Consider the following 20846-nt stretch of genomic DNA (forward strand, 5'->3'; position numbering starts at 1 on the left):
CCAACTTAGGCGTGAGTGGAGGGCAGATTCAGTTCTGGCAAGATTTATAATGATCACACAGCAAGCATCATGGCCAAGTGGGGATCTGAATGTGGTCTCCTTAGGCTAGGACCAGTGCTGTCCAGTGTATAGTTTCCTCTAACCGGAGTAGGGAAGGGAACATGCAGCCCTCCAAATGTTGGACTCCTATCTCCCCCAATCCCCAACCAACATGGCCAATAGTTAGGGGAAAGTTCATAAAATCATAGAATTTTGGAGTTGCAAGGGATTCCAGCGGTCATCTACTCCAACCCCCTGCAATGCAGGAACCTCAACTAGATCATACATAGAGAAATCTGTTGCGGTCATATCGAATCCCGATTCTGTCTTCTGCGACATTGCATTCCCACGGCATGAGGGTTAGATGCCATGTCTGTCTTTCTCCTTTGGCAATCACTCGTGGCCGGCTAAGATGGTCTTCCATGAACGCGGTGGTCTTAACGGTGTGTCCGCAAATGACTGCGGAGTCCCGTTCTGGATCCGCAGGAGGGATATGTCGGTGGGCCGCGGTGCCAAGTCCCTCCACTAGAGGTCGCTGGTGGTGCAATCGCTGCAGCGGCAGCCTGCGCTCGTTTCCATGGCGACGGCGTCGGGCCTGGCGTCTCCCTCGAAGCCACGATGGAGGAGGCGCTTCCTACCGTCCTGCTGCCCGGCGAAGCCGAAGCGTTGGTGGAGTCGCTGAAGAACTTCCAGCTGCGGGATATCGGAAACTACGGGTACGAGGAGGCGGAGGAGGCCGAGCCGGAGGGAAGGGGGTGTCCAGGGGGGTTGGGAATAGTGCCTCGTTCGCTGGGGGAAGGAAGAAGCCTCAGAGTCGAGCAGGCCGAAGCAGGGAGGCTGAGCCCCTGTGCGGAGTTAGCCGTTGGGTGGCAGGCAGGAATCTTACAGGCAAAGCCACCGCACTTCGCTTCACCTGTGGGATTTCTGGCTAGCTGTTTTTATAAAGCTGTTTTTTATAAAGCTGTTTTTTTCTGCCTAGCTGTTTTTTATAAAGGTGTGGATCCCTTATCTCCTGTTATCCTGCCACAGGTGGGGAAATAAAGGCACAGACAGTGCCGGATTTTCTACGTACAAGCTAATCAAGCTATAGCTTAGGGCCCCACCCTCTTGAGGGCCCCCAAAAAATTTAAAGGCAAAAAACCACTGGATGTACATTTCCAAATTGTAAGATAAAAATCAAATAAAATAGAACCTACATACAGCAACAGTGTTTTGTGCTGTGTAGGCTTCTATGATGTAAGTCATGGGCCCCGCCTGCTAGCCTGCTCCCTAAAATATCACTGCTTTGCTCATTTCTATATTTAGGGTACCTACATTCTGCATGGACTTGTTGCATGGCAACATGTGCAAATGGCTTTAGATACCTATTAGGTCCATAAATTACCATATAGCATATATTCAACACAAAAAAATAGTGACAATTTGTTGTTGACAAAGGATAGCTTTGGACATATAAAGGGCCCCATTACCTTCAGTAGCTTAGAGCCTCATCAAATTGATGCTTTTGAATTATGATGCTTGAGGAGATGCTTGAGAGTCCCATGGACTGCAAGAAGACCAATCCTATCAATTCTTAAGGAAATCAGTCCTGAGTGCTCACTGGAAAGACAGATCCTGAAGCTGAGGCTCCAATACTTTGGCCACCTCATGAGAAGAGAAGACTCCCTGGAAAAGACCCTGATGTTGGGAAAGATGGAGGGCACAAGGAGAAGGGGACAACAGAGGACGAAATGGTTGCACAGTGTTCTTGAAGCTACCAACATGAGTTTGACCAAACTGTGGGAGGCAGTGGAAGACAGGAGTGCCTGGCGTGCTCTGGTCCATGGGGTCACAAAGAGTCAGACACGACTAAACAACTAAACAACAACAACAATTATTTATAATAGGCTTGAATAACATTATCCATATACGGTAAGCTAGCTGTTCCGTTTCCTCCCCCCCCCCCAAATAAATGATGAACCAATGATGCACACGGATAAACACTGCTGCAATTGTGGAAGCACTGTTTGGAACTTTAACAATCACACAATTTGCAGCAAAGACATCTGATTAGCAATAATAACTCTATTACATTTCCCCACACAGTCCAATCTTGTAGAAAGACTGGAGGGATTGTTGGCTTGCTTTCATGTGTGAACTGGTCTGTGGTTGCAGGCAAATCCAGAGTAAAAAGACTGATATGTGAATGGTGGTGGAGTTGTAAATCTCATGAATCATATTTTTAAATGCTTCCCACTTCCCCAAGTGCTGAGAAGTTCCTGGGTTGTAAAACAGGTTTTAATACTTCAGAGGAGACAGCACTGAAGACTTATATTCTTCACAGTATTTGTTTATTTACAAATATGCAAGGAAAACATTTTGAAAGTGACAGACTGCTATGATATCCAACAAAACCTTTGGTTTTGCATGAGATGCCCAAAGAGAGCAACTGTTTGGCCCTCTCTTCCTCTCTCCCATTCCATTTCTGCTAAACACAAATGTTGTTTGACTCCACTCTCCTGCTCTTCCAATATGCATGCATTTCTGGGGGGACTTTATTGTCATTAATATCACAATGTCAAAAACACTCACAACTACATCAAGTAAAGACAGTAGCATTGTTTCTCTTCCTGAAGCTGAAGGGCGTCACCTTCAAAGGCATAAGACAGAAATCTCTGGTCATTAATTCCTGTTCAGGAAATATAATTCCTGACTACCAACAAACAATCATGTAATGAAGAAAGATCATCTAGTATGAATGAATAAATAAATAAATAAATAAATAAATAGTATTAGTACCTGTAACATGGCTAACAGCATTTTCAAATTATGGGTGTCATCAAATCAGGTACACTTGTGAAATAAAATCCAGTGCAATAAAATGTGAAAAGAGTGACTGATAGCCAGAAGAAATTGTTGTTAGTGGTGGTTGCAGAGAAGAAATGGGGGACTGGTGCTAACTACTCTCACCCTACTCTCCTAGGTGGATAAGGCAACATGAGCACATTGAGAAGCTTAACATGCAGGCAATACTGAGTGCTTCTGCTGGGCATGAGCAACTCCTTACTGAGCTTCTGGTGAACAATGGCAAGGTATGATGCATTCAACTGTGGACCAATAAGAGAAGCATTTGTATCTGACAGAATCTATGTTCCTGTGAACAAAGTTGAACTGTGTTTTATTTGGTACTTACGTAAGGTTGCTCAAAGAACTACTCAAGTTTATACACCTATATTCCACATAAATTAACTACTAGCCGCACTGTGGTCACATCCATAAATGATGATTATAATAGTTTCCACTCCAAATTTACTTGACAGGGTAGAAAAAAATTATTTCTTCAGCACCCTTTGTGACTACATGATGGTGGCTAGGGTATTAGGAGCTAACTCAAGCTGCATTTAATGATTTTGACTATGCACTCGATAAGGCCACAATCCTAAGTGAGATTTTTAAGAAATTAATTATTGAATTTATATCCTGCCCTTCTCCCAAAGGAGCCCAGGGAGGCAAACACATCAACAATTTTAAACGAAAAACATTCTAAACAACTAAGAATTCTTTTTTAAAAAACCAATTACAGTTAAACTATTTAAGAGCAGTTACTGGTTTAAAATGCTCTAAGAGCTGTTACAATTAAAAGCATTACTTCATTCAGTGATCTTATGGTTGCCTGGAATCATATTCTTCAGCAAACAATGCCTGGGTAAACAGGAATGTTTTCAAATTCCTCCTGAAAGTTAATAATAATAGAGAGGGACACATCTCTAAGGAGGACATTCCACAAATGAGGAAACCAATAATGACAAGGTCCTGTCATGAGTCATTGACAACTGAGCAGACAACCAATTGTCGAGTCTGAGATGGGACATAGTGCCAAGTAAGTATGTTTTCAACAACCCTGTGAGATTGGTTAGGCTGAGAGTGAGTGATTGGCCCAAGATCACCCAGTCAGCTTCATGGCTGAGTGGGGATTTGAACTGTGGTCTGCCAGGTCCTGTTCCCACACTAATTATTATTATTTCATTAGATTTATATATTTATATATGTCAGGGCAGTTCTAACTGCTACACCACACTGGCTTTCAGTGTTCCATAAGAAAGACTGTGTGCACCTTCTTGCATTGTGACAGGCAATGGTTTTTTGTCTGCCATGTGAACAGCAGTGTGTAAAGTGAGAGAATTTCTTCTGTCTGCAGTAAGCCTGCAGTAAGCTGTTTGAACATCCAAGAGACATATCACAAGCCCTGAATTTTTCTTGTTTGATTCAGGCCTTACAGACCTCATATTTAAGCTGGAAATATCTCACTCATTCCTGATTATTTGTTTTTTTTCCTGTTTAGATCCCAGTTCTGATTGAGGAATTAATCACTGTGGAGATCTGGAAGCATAAGGTATTCCCTATACTTTGCAGACTGGAGGATTTCAGACCAAAAAGCACATTTCCCATATACTTAGTGGTAAGTTTTAAAAGGGTTTTAGGTAGAACATTTCATAATACTATGCTACTTATACTGCACAATACCTGTAAGAAAGTATCACACAATGATGCTTCAGCTAGCTAAATTAGTCTGGCACATCCCAGAATTATCACTATTAGCAGATTATATGTACTATTAATGTAAAATAATTTTTAAGCTAAATTTCTGAGAAAGCTAATTATTTTGTTAAAGCTAGAGCTTCCAAAACATCAAAACAAATTGTCTCTTTCAAGAGGGTAGCACCTCATTTTAGCACCTATTATCCTGAATACAGAAAATCAATTTTTATTTCAGTATGTAATACTCTGTTCTGATCATAACAATCCTACAGGCCAAGGTTCAGTGTAATCAACTGCAATTTCTATAGATGGTTTCCCCACCACCACCACACACACACATATTAAATCTTTTAAATCTGAATCTGATTTGTGACATTTGTCCCACAGACTATGTTCTCACATCACTAAGATGACACAAAAGTGGGTTTCTATTTCTTACAACATATTCCCTTGGTTTTTGACATTACTAATGTCCAGTAAGCGGCATTTTGATAATTTATGCTTTATTCTTCCACCTCAGCTGCGTCATGAAGCTTCAATTATTAACCTGTTGGAGACAGTGTTTTTTCACAAGGTAGGCAGCAAATTTAGACTGTTATGAGCAAATATTATGGGCAAAAATATCATAATGATAATTTAGGTCACTGCTGATGAATCATGATAATTCACCAAGTGAAGACTTCTCAGTGTGGTAACATGGTCCAGGGGATAATTGTTGATCTGGGCTTTTTTATTCCTTCTTATTCCTCTACTACAAATTATGTTAGAGTGGAGTAGGATCACCTAGGGATTCTGCATGAGCTACAAGTAACAATGTCATTGATTTGCCAATCTATGTAATATTTTATGTGACTTCTTGGTGCAGGCCTGCTGCTCCCCAGATTGGCAGAAGTAAATTTCCGCTGGCCCCTTTACCCCTTTACAACCTTTAACCCTACCAATCTGAAGTGCAGGCAAGTGCCCCTCAGAAACCAAATATTCACCCCAGACTTTTTACTTCATCCCTGGTCAAATATCCTATCTTTTCCTACCTGACCTATTGTGGAATATCCCTTTGACTCTCTTCTAGTACATTTCTTTTGCTAAACTGGTTGCATCAGTGTAGTTCAGTCTTCTCTTGCTTTTCACTAAACAATATTTTAGCTCCCAACAGAATAAACCAGATGGCTTCTTATCCTAGCTATTAGACATGCATGGTCAGGCAGGAAGGTACCGTATCTTTGATAAAGAAGAAACTCATTTAATCCAGGTACTGGAAATTAGGCCTAACTCGTTGACAGCTATGTTTTTTTCAGAGACACACTGTAGAAAACTTAACTCATATACACTAGAGTGTAACCAAAGCCACTTTTTATGTGATGAGTTGCCTTCATTTTGGAATATTGTTTCCATTCTTTCTGTAGAATTTAGCATTTCTGTTACTGTGCAGGAAATCTGTGAATCAGCAGAGGATACCATTCTGGACTTGATAGATTACAGCCATAGGAAGCTGACCCTATTAGCAGGTCGAAGTGCCAGTGGGAAGATCCCAGTTGAACAAAAGCTTCAGTCGGAGGATCTTGCCAGTCCTTCATCAATGCAGGTTGGTAAAAGTTGCAACCTCCCACTTCTAGATGGCCTCTTTGGGTAAAAGAAAAACTTTTTGGTGGGATTCACCTAACCAGCTCCATCAGCAGAAACCCTGTGAAAAGAATTCTGCTTGTGCAATGGGGTTTTCACCCTTCTCCCTTGCATACCTCTTGCCGGGGGCGGGTCAGAGAACCCCCAGAACAGCTCATTGGGGAAACTGAATGTTCATCATAAGGCAATGTTGAATTCCACCCCTTAATTCCCAAGATGGAAAATTCATGTGGTGCCTCCAGATCATAAAATATTTAATAAAAAACAGATCATTTGATACCCTTTGATCTCACAAATGTCCTTTCTGAACTGGCCTGTCTCAGTTTGCATCATGGTAGGACCAGGAAAAAAAATAATGTTTGCAAAGTTCTGAAACATTTTGTGTTAGTTTCCATAACCACATCTACTCTCTGTAATTACTCCCACTAATTTTTCAGAAACAAAAGGCCAAAAATCACTGTTCTGAGTAATGAAGCTATTCTAAATAATGAGTTCCCCCTTTACTAGGCATGTGGTAACGTTCTATGTGAAAATGATCTGTTTTATTTACTACTTGTCCAACAAGCTTTCTTCATTGAAGGAATGCAGTTTGTTCTTGTTGAGTTCCAACTAGCTTCCTCTATCTCCATGCTTCCAGCATCATTGTTTGAATTACACTCTTGTTTTGTGACGTGGTAGAGTCGGACCAGTTGTGCCTCACTGTCTAGCATTGTATTATGCTTGAGAACATAATGTAGAACACTCAAGAGTTTTACTTGTTGTGAGTTAATAGTCTCTCAGACACTAAGTAAAGGAATATGCAATCCTTCCACCAGCTTATCTTGTAGCTGTCATATCCCTGCAAACCCTTCACCTTCTGATTTTCGACACAGAACTACTTCATAAACTCTCCAGTCCTGGTAAGGCTGTACTCACTGAAGAGTTGAAAGGAAGCAGGTCCAGATTATGTTTCATAGGTAATAGCTGCATTTCCAATGCAGTATCAAGAAGCCAGACCAGAGAAGAGGTGCAATTAGATACAGGTGCTTCAGAACCCTGGACAGATCAAAGAGTGCAGGCAGCTTGTTCCCACAGGCTTCTAGCTCCCAACCCTTATCCTCCTCCCTTTGTGTTTAGCTACCCATCCTAGGCTCCACCTCAAGGCGTAGAAAGCTTTAAAGATGTAGTTTTCTAGCCTCAAAATTAACACTCCAACATTTCTCTCTTGATTCCTGTCTGGTGTATTGCCTGAATGAGGGAGCAGGTACTATGGAGCAGTGTTTCAGGAAGATTGGGGCCAAGGGATGTTATCTCTAGGAATTCTGATGCAGGGAGCTAAGGTTCACTGTTGGGGCCTGGGTCCAGCACCTCTGCAACTTCACCTCTGGCCCAGGTACTGCTTGAGATGGTGCCATGACTAAGTGTCATTTGTTGGAGAGAACCTGGTAGCATCACTATAGTGTTTGAGCCTGAGATATAGCTCTTTGTGTGAATTTTGCTGCTTCCAGGAACTAAAGAAACAAGCTGAGGAGATGGAGTTTGAGATCTCACTGAAAGCACTTTCTGTGTTCCGTTTCATTACCGGTCTACTAGAGAGGTATGTTCAGTTTTCATGGAAGAACTGAGGTAAACGCCTGGGAGAAGGGGTAAAGATTTTCTATATTCCCATGTCTGCTAGTTTCAATTTTGGAAGGTTCATTTATAGGTTAGTTCAGGAGTGACACTTTGGCCCCATGGGTGCCCGGGGCTGTGGGTGCCATGCAGTGTGCGTGGCCCTGGCACCAAATTTTGTGGGTGCCCAGTCCCTTCATGGGGAATTTTGTGGGTGCTCGGGCACAAAGGGCCCCAGGGGATTGGTACCTATGGGTTAGTTCATAACTTGTATAATGAAAAGCTGGATTTTGATTGAAGTTGAATATCAACTTAAATTGCTATGAATACAATCATTGAAGTCTTGATGAAATCCTTATCTGAATAGGAGTAAACATTTTTATATGTTCATTGCATAGTGCTGTTAATCACTTAAAGTATTACTCACTGAAGTGTTGGAGTATATTAGTTTTGCTATAATAGGTATGGTGATAGGATTTTAGCGCTCCTTGCTAGTGTATTCTTCACTACTGATGATTCATTGTAAGCATCCTAGCATGACTACCAACTGAGGTCTTAATTTTTGTCACTTAATTTTTTCATATTAATTTTAGTTTTGTGAACCTTGAGGAAAACACTTAGCTGCTCGGTCACATAAAACTGGCATCTTCAATATATACTCATGTTTTGTCAGTTTGCCAGTGAGTGCTGCGACAAGAATTCTGAATACCCACAACTTTCCATGTCTCTTAGTAGAGTTGGTAGAGCATTCTCCATGGAGCTGCCGTGAAGAAGGTGTGTATTATGGGTTAGGGATTGTTCCTATCAAAAAAGAATCACATGACCTTGTTCCTTTTGATAATATAAAATAATAATAATAATAATAATAATAATAATAATAATAATAATGGTTTATTATTTATACCCCGCCCATCTGGCTGGGTTTCCCCAGCCACTCTGGGCGGCTTACAACAGAAATATTAAAATACGCTAATTTCTTAAAGAGTAAAAGCTTCCCTAAACAGGGCTGCCTTCAGATGTCCTCTAAAAGTCTGGTAGTTGTTTTTCTCCTATAGCCTTGGGTATTAAGGGTTCCTCTTGGTTGGGTCCTCTGTTGTTTGTAAATTTAGATTGGAACATCAGGATAGACTAACACTCTTCTCCATAAAACTCAGGGTTCCCCCTTTTATAGTCCTTCTGCCCAGTAAGTGTATTTGTTATCATTTTTTGTAATTTTTGTAATTTTTTGTAATTAATATATGGTACCGGCTGCACCTCAACCCACGCTCTGTAACCAGTTGTGGAAATTCAAAACTATCCTTACCATAGCCCCTCTGTTTTAGTTTCTTTGTTTCCTTTTTATTTGACCCTAGCTACCGTGTTTCTCATATTATAAGACACGTCTTATATTTATTTTTTCCTGAAAAAAAACACACCATGACTTATTTTCAAGGGATGTCTTATTTTTTTATTAAGTACCGGTACCGGTATCTGTACAGACCACAGACCTGCTCCCACCGGGTCTTCGCGCGTGGCAGGCAAAGGCTGCAGCCGGGTCCTGGGTCTTCGCGCGCGGCAGGCAAAGGCTGCGCGCGCGGCAGGCAAAGGCTGCCGCCGGGTCCTGGGGCTGCGCGCGCGGCAGGCAAAGGCTGCAGCCGGGTCCTGGGGCTGCGCGCGCGGCAGGCAAAGGCTGCAGCCGGGTCCTGGGGCTGCGCGCGCAAAGGCTGCAGCCGGGTCTTGGGGCTGTGCGCGCTGCGCGCTGAGGCTACAGCCAGGTCCCGGGTGTCTGCGCGCGGTGCGCAAAGGCTGTAGCCTCAGCACGCAGTGCGCGCAGCCCCAGAACCCGGCTGCAGCCTTTGCCTGCCGCGCGCGCAGCCCGCAACCCTTCTTCTTTGCCACAGACCTGCTCCCACCACCCGGTACGGCTTATTTTCGAGGTATGCCTTATATTTTTCCACCTCAGGAAAATCCTGCCATGCCTTATTTTGTAGGGATGCCTTAAAATATGAGAAACACGGTATCTCTTGTTGTCCCTTTCTGTTCCTGTACTGCTTTTTCTACCTCTAAAGATAAGTAGAACTGTGAAGGACAATTGTGACAGTTCACTGAGCAAGCTAGGGTGTCTACTCACCCTTGTGTATCTATGAGCAGGCACCTCAGTCTGTCATTCCAAGAAGCAGACTATCATCTGAATATTCAGCTAACCAGGCAGTAGACCACAGTCATGATAGAAGGAAGCATGTATGTACAAGAGATGTATAAGGATACCACTAGGGCACTGACTTAGAAGAAATGCCATGGTGTACCTGTAGCAGCAAAACCGGATGCCTTCATCTGCCCTAGCTGCAACAAAATGTCTCTCCTGCATTGCTCCCTAGCTGCAACAATGTCTCTCCTGCATTGGTCTCTGCAGCCATGGCAGGCTTTGTAACTCTCCAACAGTTTGACTTTACTCTTGAAGGCTCACTCTTCCATTGTCTCCTGAGACAGACAGATGCAAACAATAGTTAAGGAAACATAATTCTGTAGCTTCAGTTCTACAAAAAAGAACCCTAATAGAGAGGCTTCTTGCTGTCCTAATACGGTTCTAGGACCAGAAAAACAGCCTGCTCGTTATGCCCCTGAAGGACTAAATGAAGGGATAAAGAAACAAACTGGACATAAGGAAGTATGCAAATTATACACTCTGCCCGCCCCCCGAAGTTTCAGTAACATTTGCATAAGCAGCTTTTCATCCATCTTGGCCCAGAGATTTTTTGGCTACTAGATCTATATTTATCATATTTAAATGTTACTTGTGATTTTTAAAAAAATGTCCTTTTCTTTCTTATCACCATTTATCATTTTTCCCAGGGAAGCTGAAAAAATATGAGAATGGTGCATGGTATGAGGTGCCCTATGAAGATCATGTGAAGATGACTAAATTGGATGGGCAAGTCTGGATTGCTCTCTATAACCTGCTCCTCAGCTCAGAATGTCAGCGCAAGTACAACTTCAATAATTTTAACAAAGGCCAGCTCCTGAAGGTACAGGACTACAGAGGACACAGACTGCAAGTGCATGATTCTCATAATGTTTAGTCTGGCATATTTAGATTTACTATTCTAGCTTTAAGCAATGTAGCAGGAACCAGGATTAAAATTTATTGATTTTTCATCATCTTACCCATCACAACTGGGAGTAAAGTAGGGACTGCAAGCCTTAATTGAACTAACTGGCAAATTAATATTACAGTGGTACCTCAGGTTACAGATGCTTCAGGTTACAGACTCCGCTAACCCAGAATTAGTACCTCGGGTTAAGAACTTTGCTTCAGGATGAGAACAGAAATCGTGTGACAGCAGCAGGAGGCCCCATTAGCTAAAGTGGTACCTCAGATTAAGAACAGTTTCAGGTTAAGAACAGACCTCCAGAACGAATTAAATTCTTAATCCGAGGTACCACTGTAGTTAATTTTAAATTAATTAGTCAACAGAGGATAAATTTTATCTGTGGGACACTTATTTATTTTGGGAGTGGGATGTTTTGGTTCTAGTGTGTTCCAGACAAAGGAAACATTGAAAATGCCCTTTCCTTCTAACAGTATGTGGTAGCTTTTGTTTGATAAATTTAAATTCCTTTATTAGCTAAAAATATTGAGAATTTGGTGACACACAAATTTTGTTACAACACTGCAAATTTTGCTACAACATAAACATTTGTTACTACTCTACAGAGGGATTGTGTACAGTGGTCCCTTGACTTACAAATTACTCGACATCCAATGTTTTCGACTTACAAACGGGTCAAATGGCCGCACGCATACGAATTTCTATATCTTTCTCTGCAGTAATTATAATACTTGCAACCGATGGCCTCCTTGCTGTTCCAAGTGTAGCAAATTTCTGCCTCCTTGTATTGTTGCTTCCAGTTTTCTGTTGAGCAGTGGAGATGGAGTAATTTGAAATGCATTGTTTTACTTAACCAGCTCTGAGATCTGAGACAGATCTGAGAGAGAAAGTATAGAGGTGTCAGTTGTTCATGCAGATTCTTTTACTTAGCATATGGCTTATTCTTAACGTTTTTAAAAATCTTGTGATCATCTCTGTTTAGCTCCGTGCCTTCCTGACCGATGTCGTCATTGACCAATTCCCCAATCTTCTCGAGCTGCAAAGATTCCTGAGCCATCTTGCTGTGACAGACCCTGCTCCACCCAAGAAGGACCTCATACTAGAGCAGGTATATCCAAAACCATCTCCTTCTTGCCAACTTTTTTATACCTGCACTTCAATTTTCCTTCATTATCATTGGATTTTTGAAGACATTTACATCTTTGATATTTCAGATTTATACCCACAGCATATTTGAATGGGAAATATGCCACAATACTTGTAAATCATTGTTTGTGTATCTGTGGCAAGGAAGGTGTGGAAAACATTGTTCAATATGTGCTCTGTTGCTCTCTTCATAATTCTCCCAAAGATAGATTTATTAAAGGAATTATTCAGAGAAGAAGAAGAGTTTGGATTTGACCCGAAGGAGTCTCAAAGCGGCTAACATTCTCCTTTCCCTTCCTCCCTCACAACAGACACCCTGTGAGGTGGGTGGGGCTGAGAGACTTCAAAGAAGTGTGACTAGCCCAAGGTCACCCAGCAGCTGCATGTGGAGGAGCGGAGACTCGAACCTGGTTCACCAGATTACGAGTCTACCGCTCTTAACCACTACACCACACTGGCGGTTTCTCATTTTTGAATATTGTAATGAGAAAAACTGTTGTTTGTTGATGGATGGGGATAAATACACAACAGGTAAGGTTTCTGTGTTTGCATTAGCAGCCTACTTCTATACTGTTTGTATTTTCATATTTTTGTGTTGATGGTTTCCAACAAATAAGTTTGACTCCAGAGTTTACCAATCCCAAAGTATGTTGCAGGTTGATTAGGTGAAATATACCAATTCAAAATAATAAAGGTTCAGTCCCAGGCATGGTCATGTGGAACTCCTATGTTGAAAGGAGAAATGCAAGAAAAACTATACTACAGTACTTAACTTTGTTTTATGTTAGCTGCATACAGTTCAGTCAAGGTTTGCTACCCACAGGAGAACCCATCTATATACACAGCAGCAAAATAAAAAGTCATATTTAGAGAACTCTGGGATTCGATTATTTGGCATTAGAGCTTATTCTCAGAATAAATTAAGAGCAATTAAATATCAAAGGCAGATATGAATTTAGGAACAGGATTGTTTTAACATCAGAATTACAGCATTTGAGCATAGAAATTCCTTAAGCAAGGATATCGATAGTCAGCAGGTAACATTATTTTAAATAGGCAAACATGTAGGAAATTAATCTAGGAGAAAGCCACAGAAAAAGAGAGCATGAAAGCATGTGAAGTTACTCCTCAATAATATAAAGGTGTGTAATGGATCCCCAAAAAGCTGAATCCAGTGTGTTTGTGTCTAAATTTTTAATTATTGAGCAGTAATAGTCTACTGATTCTCAGGAACATAGGAAGCTACCTAATACTTAGTCACACCATTGGTCCATTTAGCTCAGTGTTGTCTACACTGATTGGCAGCAGCTCTTCAGGGTTTCAGGCAGAGAAGCTTTTCCAGCCCTATCCTGGAGATGCTGGGAGTTGAGCCTGTGACCTTCTGCATGCAAAGCAAATGCTCTACCAATGAGCTACAGCCCTGCCTTTCTCTTAGTTTAAATTGGTACCAGTAACTGAGAATCGGCATTCTGAGAGACTTTTGGTGGCGGCGAGGGTGGGGGAGACAGGACTGCAGCTATGCTGTACACACCCTGGGAAGGCAAACTTCCCAATGAGCCATGAACTCACCCACTGTCTTTATGCCAAGCAATGATGAAGAGGTTTTTTTCCATCTCTGTCTCTCCACAGAGCAGTCTTTGACTCTCAGTCCCTGCACTGCTATTTTTACTTGATAGGGGCATCAACTCTTTTGAAACATCAGCTTTTCCTGTAGAGCAGAACTTCATCACACTTGCCCTTTGCCAGATTTTTCTCTCATATTTGAAAGCCCACGCCTGGGTGTTTCTTTTCAGGGAACTGACAGATTACAGAAAGTTCTATTTTAAGTAAGCTTTTAGCCATGTGGCAGATTTTTTGAAAACTACTAGTTCCACATTCTAGGCTCATGCCTCAATATCCACCTTCAACTGAATCCTGGAGTGTTCTGGTATTGTATTTTCTGAAGACCTGAACGCTACAAATTATATTATAAATATGTAATTGTCCGTGGGACAGACAGAGTTCACTCCCCTCCAAAATAATAACATAAGATACACACACAGTTTAATAGCTAAATGGAACAAGTCTGTTTTTTCCATGAATGCTTCTTTTCTAAGCAAAGCTTCCCTCATTTCTAGTTCATGTAACCAACATGCAGAAAACTGATTACTAGTTGTGCCCTAGCAGTAAAGCTGATTCTAGCATGGGGAAGCAAGGATTTGAGATACAAACAGAAAGATTTTTTTTAATAAATAAAAAAATATGCAGAGGACAAGCAGGCCAGGAATTGCTCATGCTGTTAAGCTTAATTCAAATCTGTCTAGAAGAAAGAGGCTGCAATTTCTTAAACGAATTATACTGAAATTTCTTCTATTTGGCTTTTGTCCACTGTTACATAAAACTGTTCAATATTCCTTCAGAAGTCTCCCCATTCAACTCTATTGTTAGACTTTCGCTTTAATCAGTTAAACCTACACAGAAATCCTGCTTCTTTCTTTTATATAAATAGATGCTTATTGCTTCCGAATGTGCTTGCGCTCTACTGAGCTTCAGGAATTATTACTGCTCTCAAATCCCTTGCTTTAGATGGATGCACCTTTCTTTCTTTCTTTTGCTATCCTAACAGGTTCCTGTAATATGGGAAAACATTGTCAGTAAGAACTCTGGAAAATGGCAAGCAATTGCCAAGCACCAGGTAAACAACATGTTTAGCCCTTCAGAAGAGGAACTGAGAAGCCAGGCTTGCAGGTAAAATTTTACCATGCTCAGATTCATACTATATCAAAGCTTCTGTTATGGTGAGTCTTTGTTTGAGCCAGTTGGATGCTCAGAATCTGAAAAAAGTCCGGTCAACGGCAACTATGGGGTGCGGCACTCATCTCACTTTCAGGCTGAAGGAGCTAGAGTTTGTCCACAGACAGCTTTCCGGGTCATGCGGCCAGGGCCAGTGCTAGGGCTTTTTGCACCCTGGGCAAAATCACCTTCTCCCCCCCCCCCAGCACATGCGTCATGACGCGTGCGTCACGTGTCATGACGCATGCACAACACCACTGACACCCCTGCGTCCCATCCATAGGCGGGAGGGCGCTGAGCTCTCATTTTGGCTCGCGCGCCACCCGCCTATGGAGGGCATGCTGTGAGCTCCTCAGCGGCGGCGGCAGTGAGCGAGCGGCAGCAGCAACAGCGCCCATAGCTGAAGGCTTCCGCTACGGGCACTGCCGTCGCCACCGCTCGCTCGTTGCAGCCGCTGAGGAGCTCACAGCGTCCCCTCCATAGGCGGGAGGGCACTGAGCTCTCCTTTTGGCTCGCGCGCCTCCCGCCTATGGAGGGCATGCTGTGAGCTCCTCGGCGGCGGCTGTAGCGAGTGAGCGGCGGCGGCAGCAACACTGCCCATAGCTGAAGGCTTCAGCTATGGGCGCTGTCGCCGCCACCGCTCACTCATTGCTCCTCCATAGGCGGGAGGAGCGCGAGCGCGTGCCATGGGAGGGCGGCGGCGCGGGGGTTTTGCGCTCCCTCCATTTACGCACTCTAGGCAACTGCCTAGTTCGCCTAAATGGACGCACCGGCCCTGCATGCGGCCAGCATGATTAAACAGTTTCTGGCACAGTGGAGCACCATGACGGAAGCCTGAGCACATGGAATACCACTTACCTTCGTGCCATAGCAGTACCTCTTTATCTACTTGCACTGGTATGTTTTCGAACTGCTTGGTTGGCAGAAGCTAGGACAGCAACGGTAGCTCACCCCATCACTGTGTGGATTCGAACTTCTCACCTTCTGATTAGCAAGCCCAAGAGGCTTAGCATAGCTGCCAAGTTCTCCCCTTTTTAAAGGGAAATTCCCTTATGCTGAATTGGCTTCCTCGCGAGAAAAGGGAAAACTTGGCAGCTATGGGCTTAGTGGTTTAGGCCACAATGCCACCCGCGTCACTGTTCAGAACTTACATCCACCTCAGGTATTCAGGCCTTTGGAGTTGCCAAGCAGGAATTTAAGCTGTGCATCATCCAAGGAAACCAAAGCAAAAACAGCTGGAGTTCAAACCTATAAGAGCCTCTTGCATGTTTACAGGCCATAGCAGATCATGTAAAACACTTCTGAGTCAGATTTAGTTTTTTGCCAAAGGGATTTGGCTCCCTGCCACATACTCACCTCAGGATTCTAGACTGTGTTATAGTTATCTTTTATATTGCCTTTTTCAGTTAGTGTCCAAAACACAAGAGAGCTTTCTTAGAATTAGGAAATGGGTCTGTAAGTATGATCCATCAAAACCTTCCTAAAAAATTTTTCCCATTTCTGGCTGAACGTGTTTAAGTATTTCTAATTATCTCTAATTTGCTAGTGTCTGAATTCTTGTTCAGTACTCCAGGGGTAAGGAAGTCTTTGGGAAGAGGCTTTTCCATTATGTGGTGATGTCATTGTGTGTCCAGCCTGCAGTTGTATGAAGTGTTTATGACACTGTTTTAAATCAAGATTGTAAATCCGTTAATATATTTTTGTTCTCATGTTGCACTAAATTCTATTAGCTACCAGCTACCTTAAACACCTCTTGACATTCCACTGAATGTTATACCGGTATCAGTCTTAAATGTAAAGGCTCCATCCTGTAGGAGATGACAAAGACTAAGTAACTCTTGGAATTATCTGCTCTTCCTTGAAGGACTTTCTGAAGCCTGCTTTCTGTCTTAAACCAGATGGGCAAAAACATACAACCTGGAAGTGATGGAAGCCCTGATCCCAGAGAAACCCAAGTGTGCGATGTGTGGCTCTGAGGCAGCAAAACGTTGCTCTCGTTGCCGGAATGAATGGTATTGCAAACGGTAAATATACCTAACATAAGACAGTTGCTGTGCTATATTGAGCCCCTTTAGGGGCAGCTCATATATAGGCAAAAGCTTCAGAGACACCCCTCAAAGCAGAAGCCATTAATTTTAAAGCCTGTGTTTTGAATACTATTGGACATCTCACTGGCTTTTACCTAGAGTAAAATCTTGCTTTTCTGACTCATTAGTTGTGAAATATAGTAGTATTTACTAATGTTACTGCTGTTCCATATGAGTCTTTGCAACTTATTTGCATCTTCCTTTGTAAGCATTTTCTTATGCAAAAAATACACAGTTTTAATCAATCTTTAAATCATAGTTCCAAAATAAAACAGAAACCTTTTTCTTATAGCCTTGATTAATCTTATTTATATGAACTTTGAATATCTCAGACAATCTTTCTTCAGCAGACATTTGATATGCCCTCTGTATAGCTTCAACAATAAGACACTAATTAGATTAGGCATATCCTAAATGACATGAGCTAATCATTCCTCACATCTTACAGGGCTGATCATACCTGTTACAATATACCACAGCAACTCTCATGTGTATCATTCATGCCCATTATAAAGAGGAGTTGTGCAGACTGAGGCTGCCCTTTGCTTTCTTAACTGAGTCAGAAGATACGTTTTTCTCGATGCCATATTTCAAGGTTACCTCTCACTGCTCTAACACTTAATTTCCAAACAAGGGTTAGTGGATAACACAGCTCAGATGAAGAAAATTATTCATTATGAATCTGCATTGGATTTCCCCCAGCCAGTTTTGTCCATAAAGCAGAATAGGGGAAGAATTGTTAGTAATATTAAAACTTTAAATATATATATAGTGCTTTTTCCTAAGAACCCAAAGAACTTTTCATGATATTATCTGTCATTTTTTCCTAACAACCTTGTAAGCTATGGACAGTATTATTATTTCCATATTGCATATGAAGATGAGAAGCTGAGCAATAGTAGCTTGTTTAAGGCTACCCAGAGTTTATAGCTGATGAGAGATTTGAATCCAGGACTAATAAATTCATCATAGCCTGTATTTTTAGCCACAATACTATACTTTCTTTAAAAATATAGAAACCAAAAATACACAGAAGGATATATAGGAGATAATAGAATTCCTGTTTATCCAAATGTGGGTAAGAAAGCACAAGTCAGTGCCCCACTCTCAAATATGTGGGTAAAAATCACAAATTGGTGCCCCAATCCAAAGTGAACTTTTTTTCAGTATATAGTTTATACAATACCAATTCCAGTTTCCGCTTCTGCATCCAAATCACAGCTTAAAAATAGATTTTTGACCACTGCATGATATAAACAATTACTTGAGGCAAAATACTGATTTAAGACATATACATACTATTTAAGACATATTCATACTAGTATACCCAAACAAAATTAAAATAACAAAACACAATAATGAACATTTCAATTTACTAAAATTCCATAAAGGAGATAATAGAAATCAAGAGGCCAGTACCTCAAGTAGAATGACAAGCTGCTAAAGGTATCAGGGAGGCTTCAATCTTGCAGTTAACAAATTTATATATCCATATTCTATTCTGAATCCTCGGCTATTATTATTTTCTAAAATCTTTTCTTTTTTCACTCTTCCCTTTGCAGAGAGTGTCAGGTACAGCACTGGCAGAAGCACAAGAAAGCTTGCAACTTGATGGCTGATACCTTGAAGAAAATTCAGGAAGATGTACAAGTACAGGCAATGCCTTCCAAGTAATTCTGATGGGTAGAGAAGTTTGCTCCAGTTCCTCCTTTGACAAATAGGCTAAATTTTAGAGTTTGAGATTAGAAAATATCCTCCTATTAACAACAGACACAGGAAGCCACTTAATGTCAGATTTAACAAAATTTCAGACAGATACAGCCTGGGCTAGAGGAACAAAATTCTCGTACACTAGGAGAGATTGCACAAGAAAAGACTGAGCCCACTGAGTAGAGAAACACCTTGGTTTAGCTTCTCTCCCCTATGCCAATTTAATCTTAAAATACCACTGCTGCTTGTCTCCTGGACTGTGAAGGTGATACATGCATATTGGACTGTTCCTATACTAGTGACAGAGATCTAGAGTGACTCCCTAGGAATTTGGAAGGGCTGAATTTTAGTTGTGCTAGAATTGCTTCTTTACTTTGTCATCTAGAATTTTTAAGTCTAAGGAATTGTTTTGCATACTGGCTTAGATGAAGAACCTGCCCAGTCCCATGGCACTGAAATTAACTAGATTCCCTGCTACAGTTCGAAGCTGACTCACAATTGTTTTCTTTCTATGAACCGATGCAGTCACTGAAACCTATATACCTGCTTTGAGAATGAAAACCTGAGCCTATTTTTTTAAGCCTTTATGGAAGATCGTCATTAAACCCAGAAGGCACTCATCTTTTTTGGATTGTTTTTCATATGCCGTTCTATAATGTTGGACACTCTCCTGATCTGACTTCCCTATGCTGCTTTTCAGAGAGAAGTAAAACAATCTTAAGAGCATAAAATATGCTGTTCAAATTCAACCCATTTTTCAGCACTGTGGAGTGTATAGACACATTCACACACACACACACACACACAGAGAGAGAGGGGGGGGAGAGGGAGAGGGAGAGAGAGGGAGAACATTCTTACAAAGTTCCTATTAGATCTCAGTAATTTAAATTTAGTTTTGAAATTATAGCTATATCCTGAATACTTGAATCTCAGTCCAGAGACAGTTCATTCTACATCTTGTTCAAAACAACTAAATTAAATTGTTTTGCAAAATATACATTACATACGAAATGTAGCCCAAGAGCTGTTTTTGGATAAAAGCTGCTTCTGAAGGGGGTAACAAGAAGCAGCAGATCAGAAGGGGTGCTTGACTATATTACTCTGTTCAAAATTCCTGCCCCCACTTGTAGCTTTCACCTCATGGGGTAGTGTTTGTAAGGACTACGTTATACACATTTATATATAACATGTTGTTTGATCCCAATTTGTGTCAATTACTTTAATAGCTGCACTCGATATGGACCAGGATCCCAGCATTTAGAAATATTTTGATGTCTCAAAATAGCATATCTATCTTGTGTACTGTGGGACAAAAAGAATGGAGAGGGCCAACAGGCAGTGTTACCAACTGTCCCATCTACAGTAGTTGCTTCAGAACTGAGTGCTAAACCAAGGGAGGAGACAGGGAAAGGATGTGGTTAATTAAAGAATTTCAGTTTTGCTGAGCTGCACAGTTTCAGAATTGAGAGTACAACACATGATATCTTTACTGAGAAAGTTGATTCTGTTATTTAATCCTTGTTTTGTTTTTAAAAATTAAATTGATGTCTGCCATGTGAGAACATTACACATGCTATGTGTAATTGATACCCTCAGGCAAGAAGTCCCATGGGAATGAATGGAAGTCTTGTTTAAAATTATCAAGGAAGTCTTGGCTTTGATATTTTCAATATTTAAAGTTATAGTTATTCAGAGCTTGCCAAAGAATCCTCTCAATACCCACCATCACTGCTGTCCTTTCACCTTAGAAACTGATCCTTTTATCCATTTTGCTTATATTCACCAGGGGCTTCAGGGCTAAATTAGGCATGATGGAGTAGTTGTGCAAGTGTTTGTCCTTTATGCAAATAAAATGGTAGCCGGGGCCTATTGTTGCAGAAAAAAGAACACACAGTGGTGGGAGCAGAAACGACCCCTACCATGTGTTACCGGTACCTTGCTGCCCTCCACTGCTTTAAACAGCTTTCCTTAATCCTGTTCTGGTACCAGATGTGAGCCATGCAGGGGGGGGGGGGGGGAATTGCTTCAAGAAGTGGAGCAAAGCTAGATAAGGTAGAAGAGGGTGGGTTTCAAACTTCCTCTGCCAATTCCTTTTAGTGTAAAGAGTGGATCTAGCCAAACCCTTATATGTGAAATGAGCTGGCATCTCCATAAAATACATGTATCTATTGTATTGTTCATTTGGCAGTTCTTTGCAAAGAGCAATTACACACATACACTGATTGACTAGGGACACTGTCTTACCTCACAGTGTGTGGCTTGGCTCTGTTTGCTT

General features: G+C 41.5%; 1 protein-coding gene across 2 annotated transcripts; it reads left to right on the forward strand.

The window, feature by feature from the left end:
- Positions 1–632: 632 nt before the first annotated feature.
- ZMYND10 (zinc finger MYND-type containing 10) lies at positions 633–19381 on the forward strand. Of its 2 annotated transcripts, none has more exons than XM_035108059.2 (12): positions 633–755; positions 3002–3110; positions 4361–4477; positions 5078–5131; positions 5987–6139; positions 7665–7753; positions 8441–8541; positions 10600–10772; positions 11839–11964; positions 14608–14729; positions 16673–16798; positions 18424–19381. In XM_035108059.2, the coding sequence occupies exons 1-12, from the start codon at positions 658–660 to the stop codon at positions 18533–18535; spliced, it is 1380 nt and encodes a 459-aa protein (XP_034963950.1). In that variant the 5' UTR covers positions 633–657; the 3' UTR covers positions 18536–19381. The 2 variants fall into 2 exon arrangements, with proteins under 2 accessions (XP_034963950.1, XP_060127516.1); XM_060271533.1 differs by having other exon boundaries at positions 14608–14676; positions 18424–18557.
- Positions 19382–20846: the final 1465 nt, after the last annotated feature.

Source organism: Zootoca vivipara, chromosome 2 (assembly GCF_963506605.1).
Source record: "Zootoca vivipara chromosome 2, rZooViv1.1, whole genome shotgun sequence".
Taxonomy (NCBI): domain Eukaryota; kingdom Metazoa; phylum Chordata; class Lepidosauria; order Squamata; family Lacertidae; genus Zootoca; species Zootoca vivipara.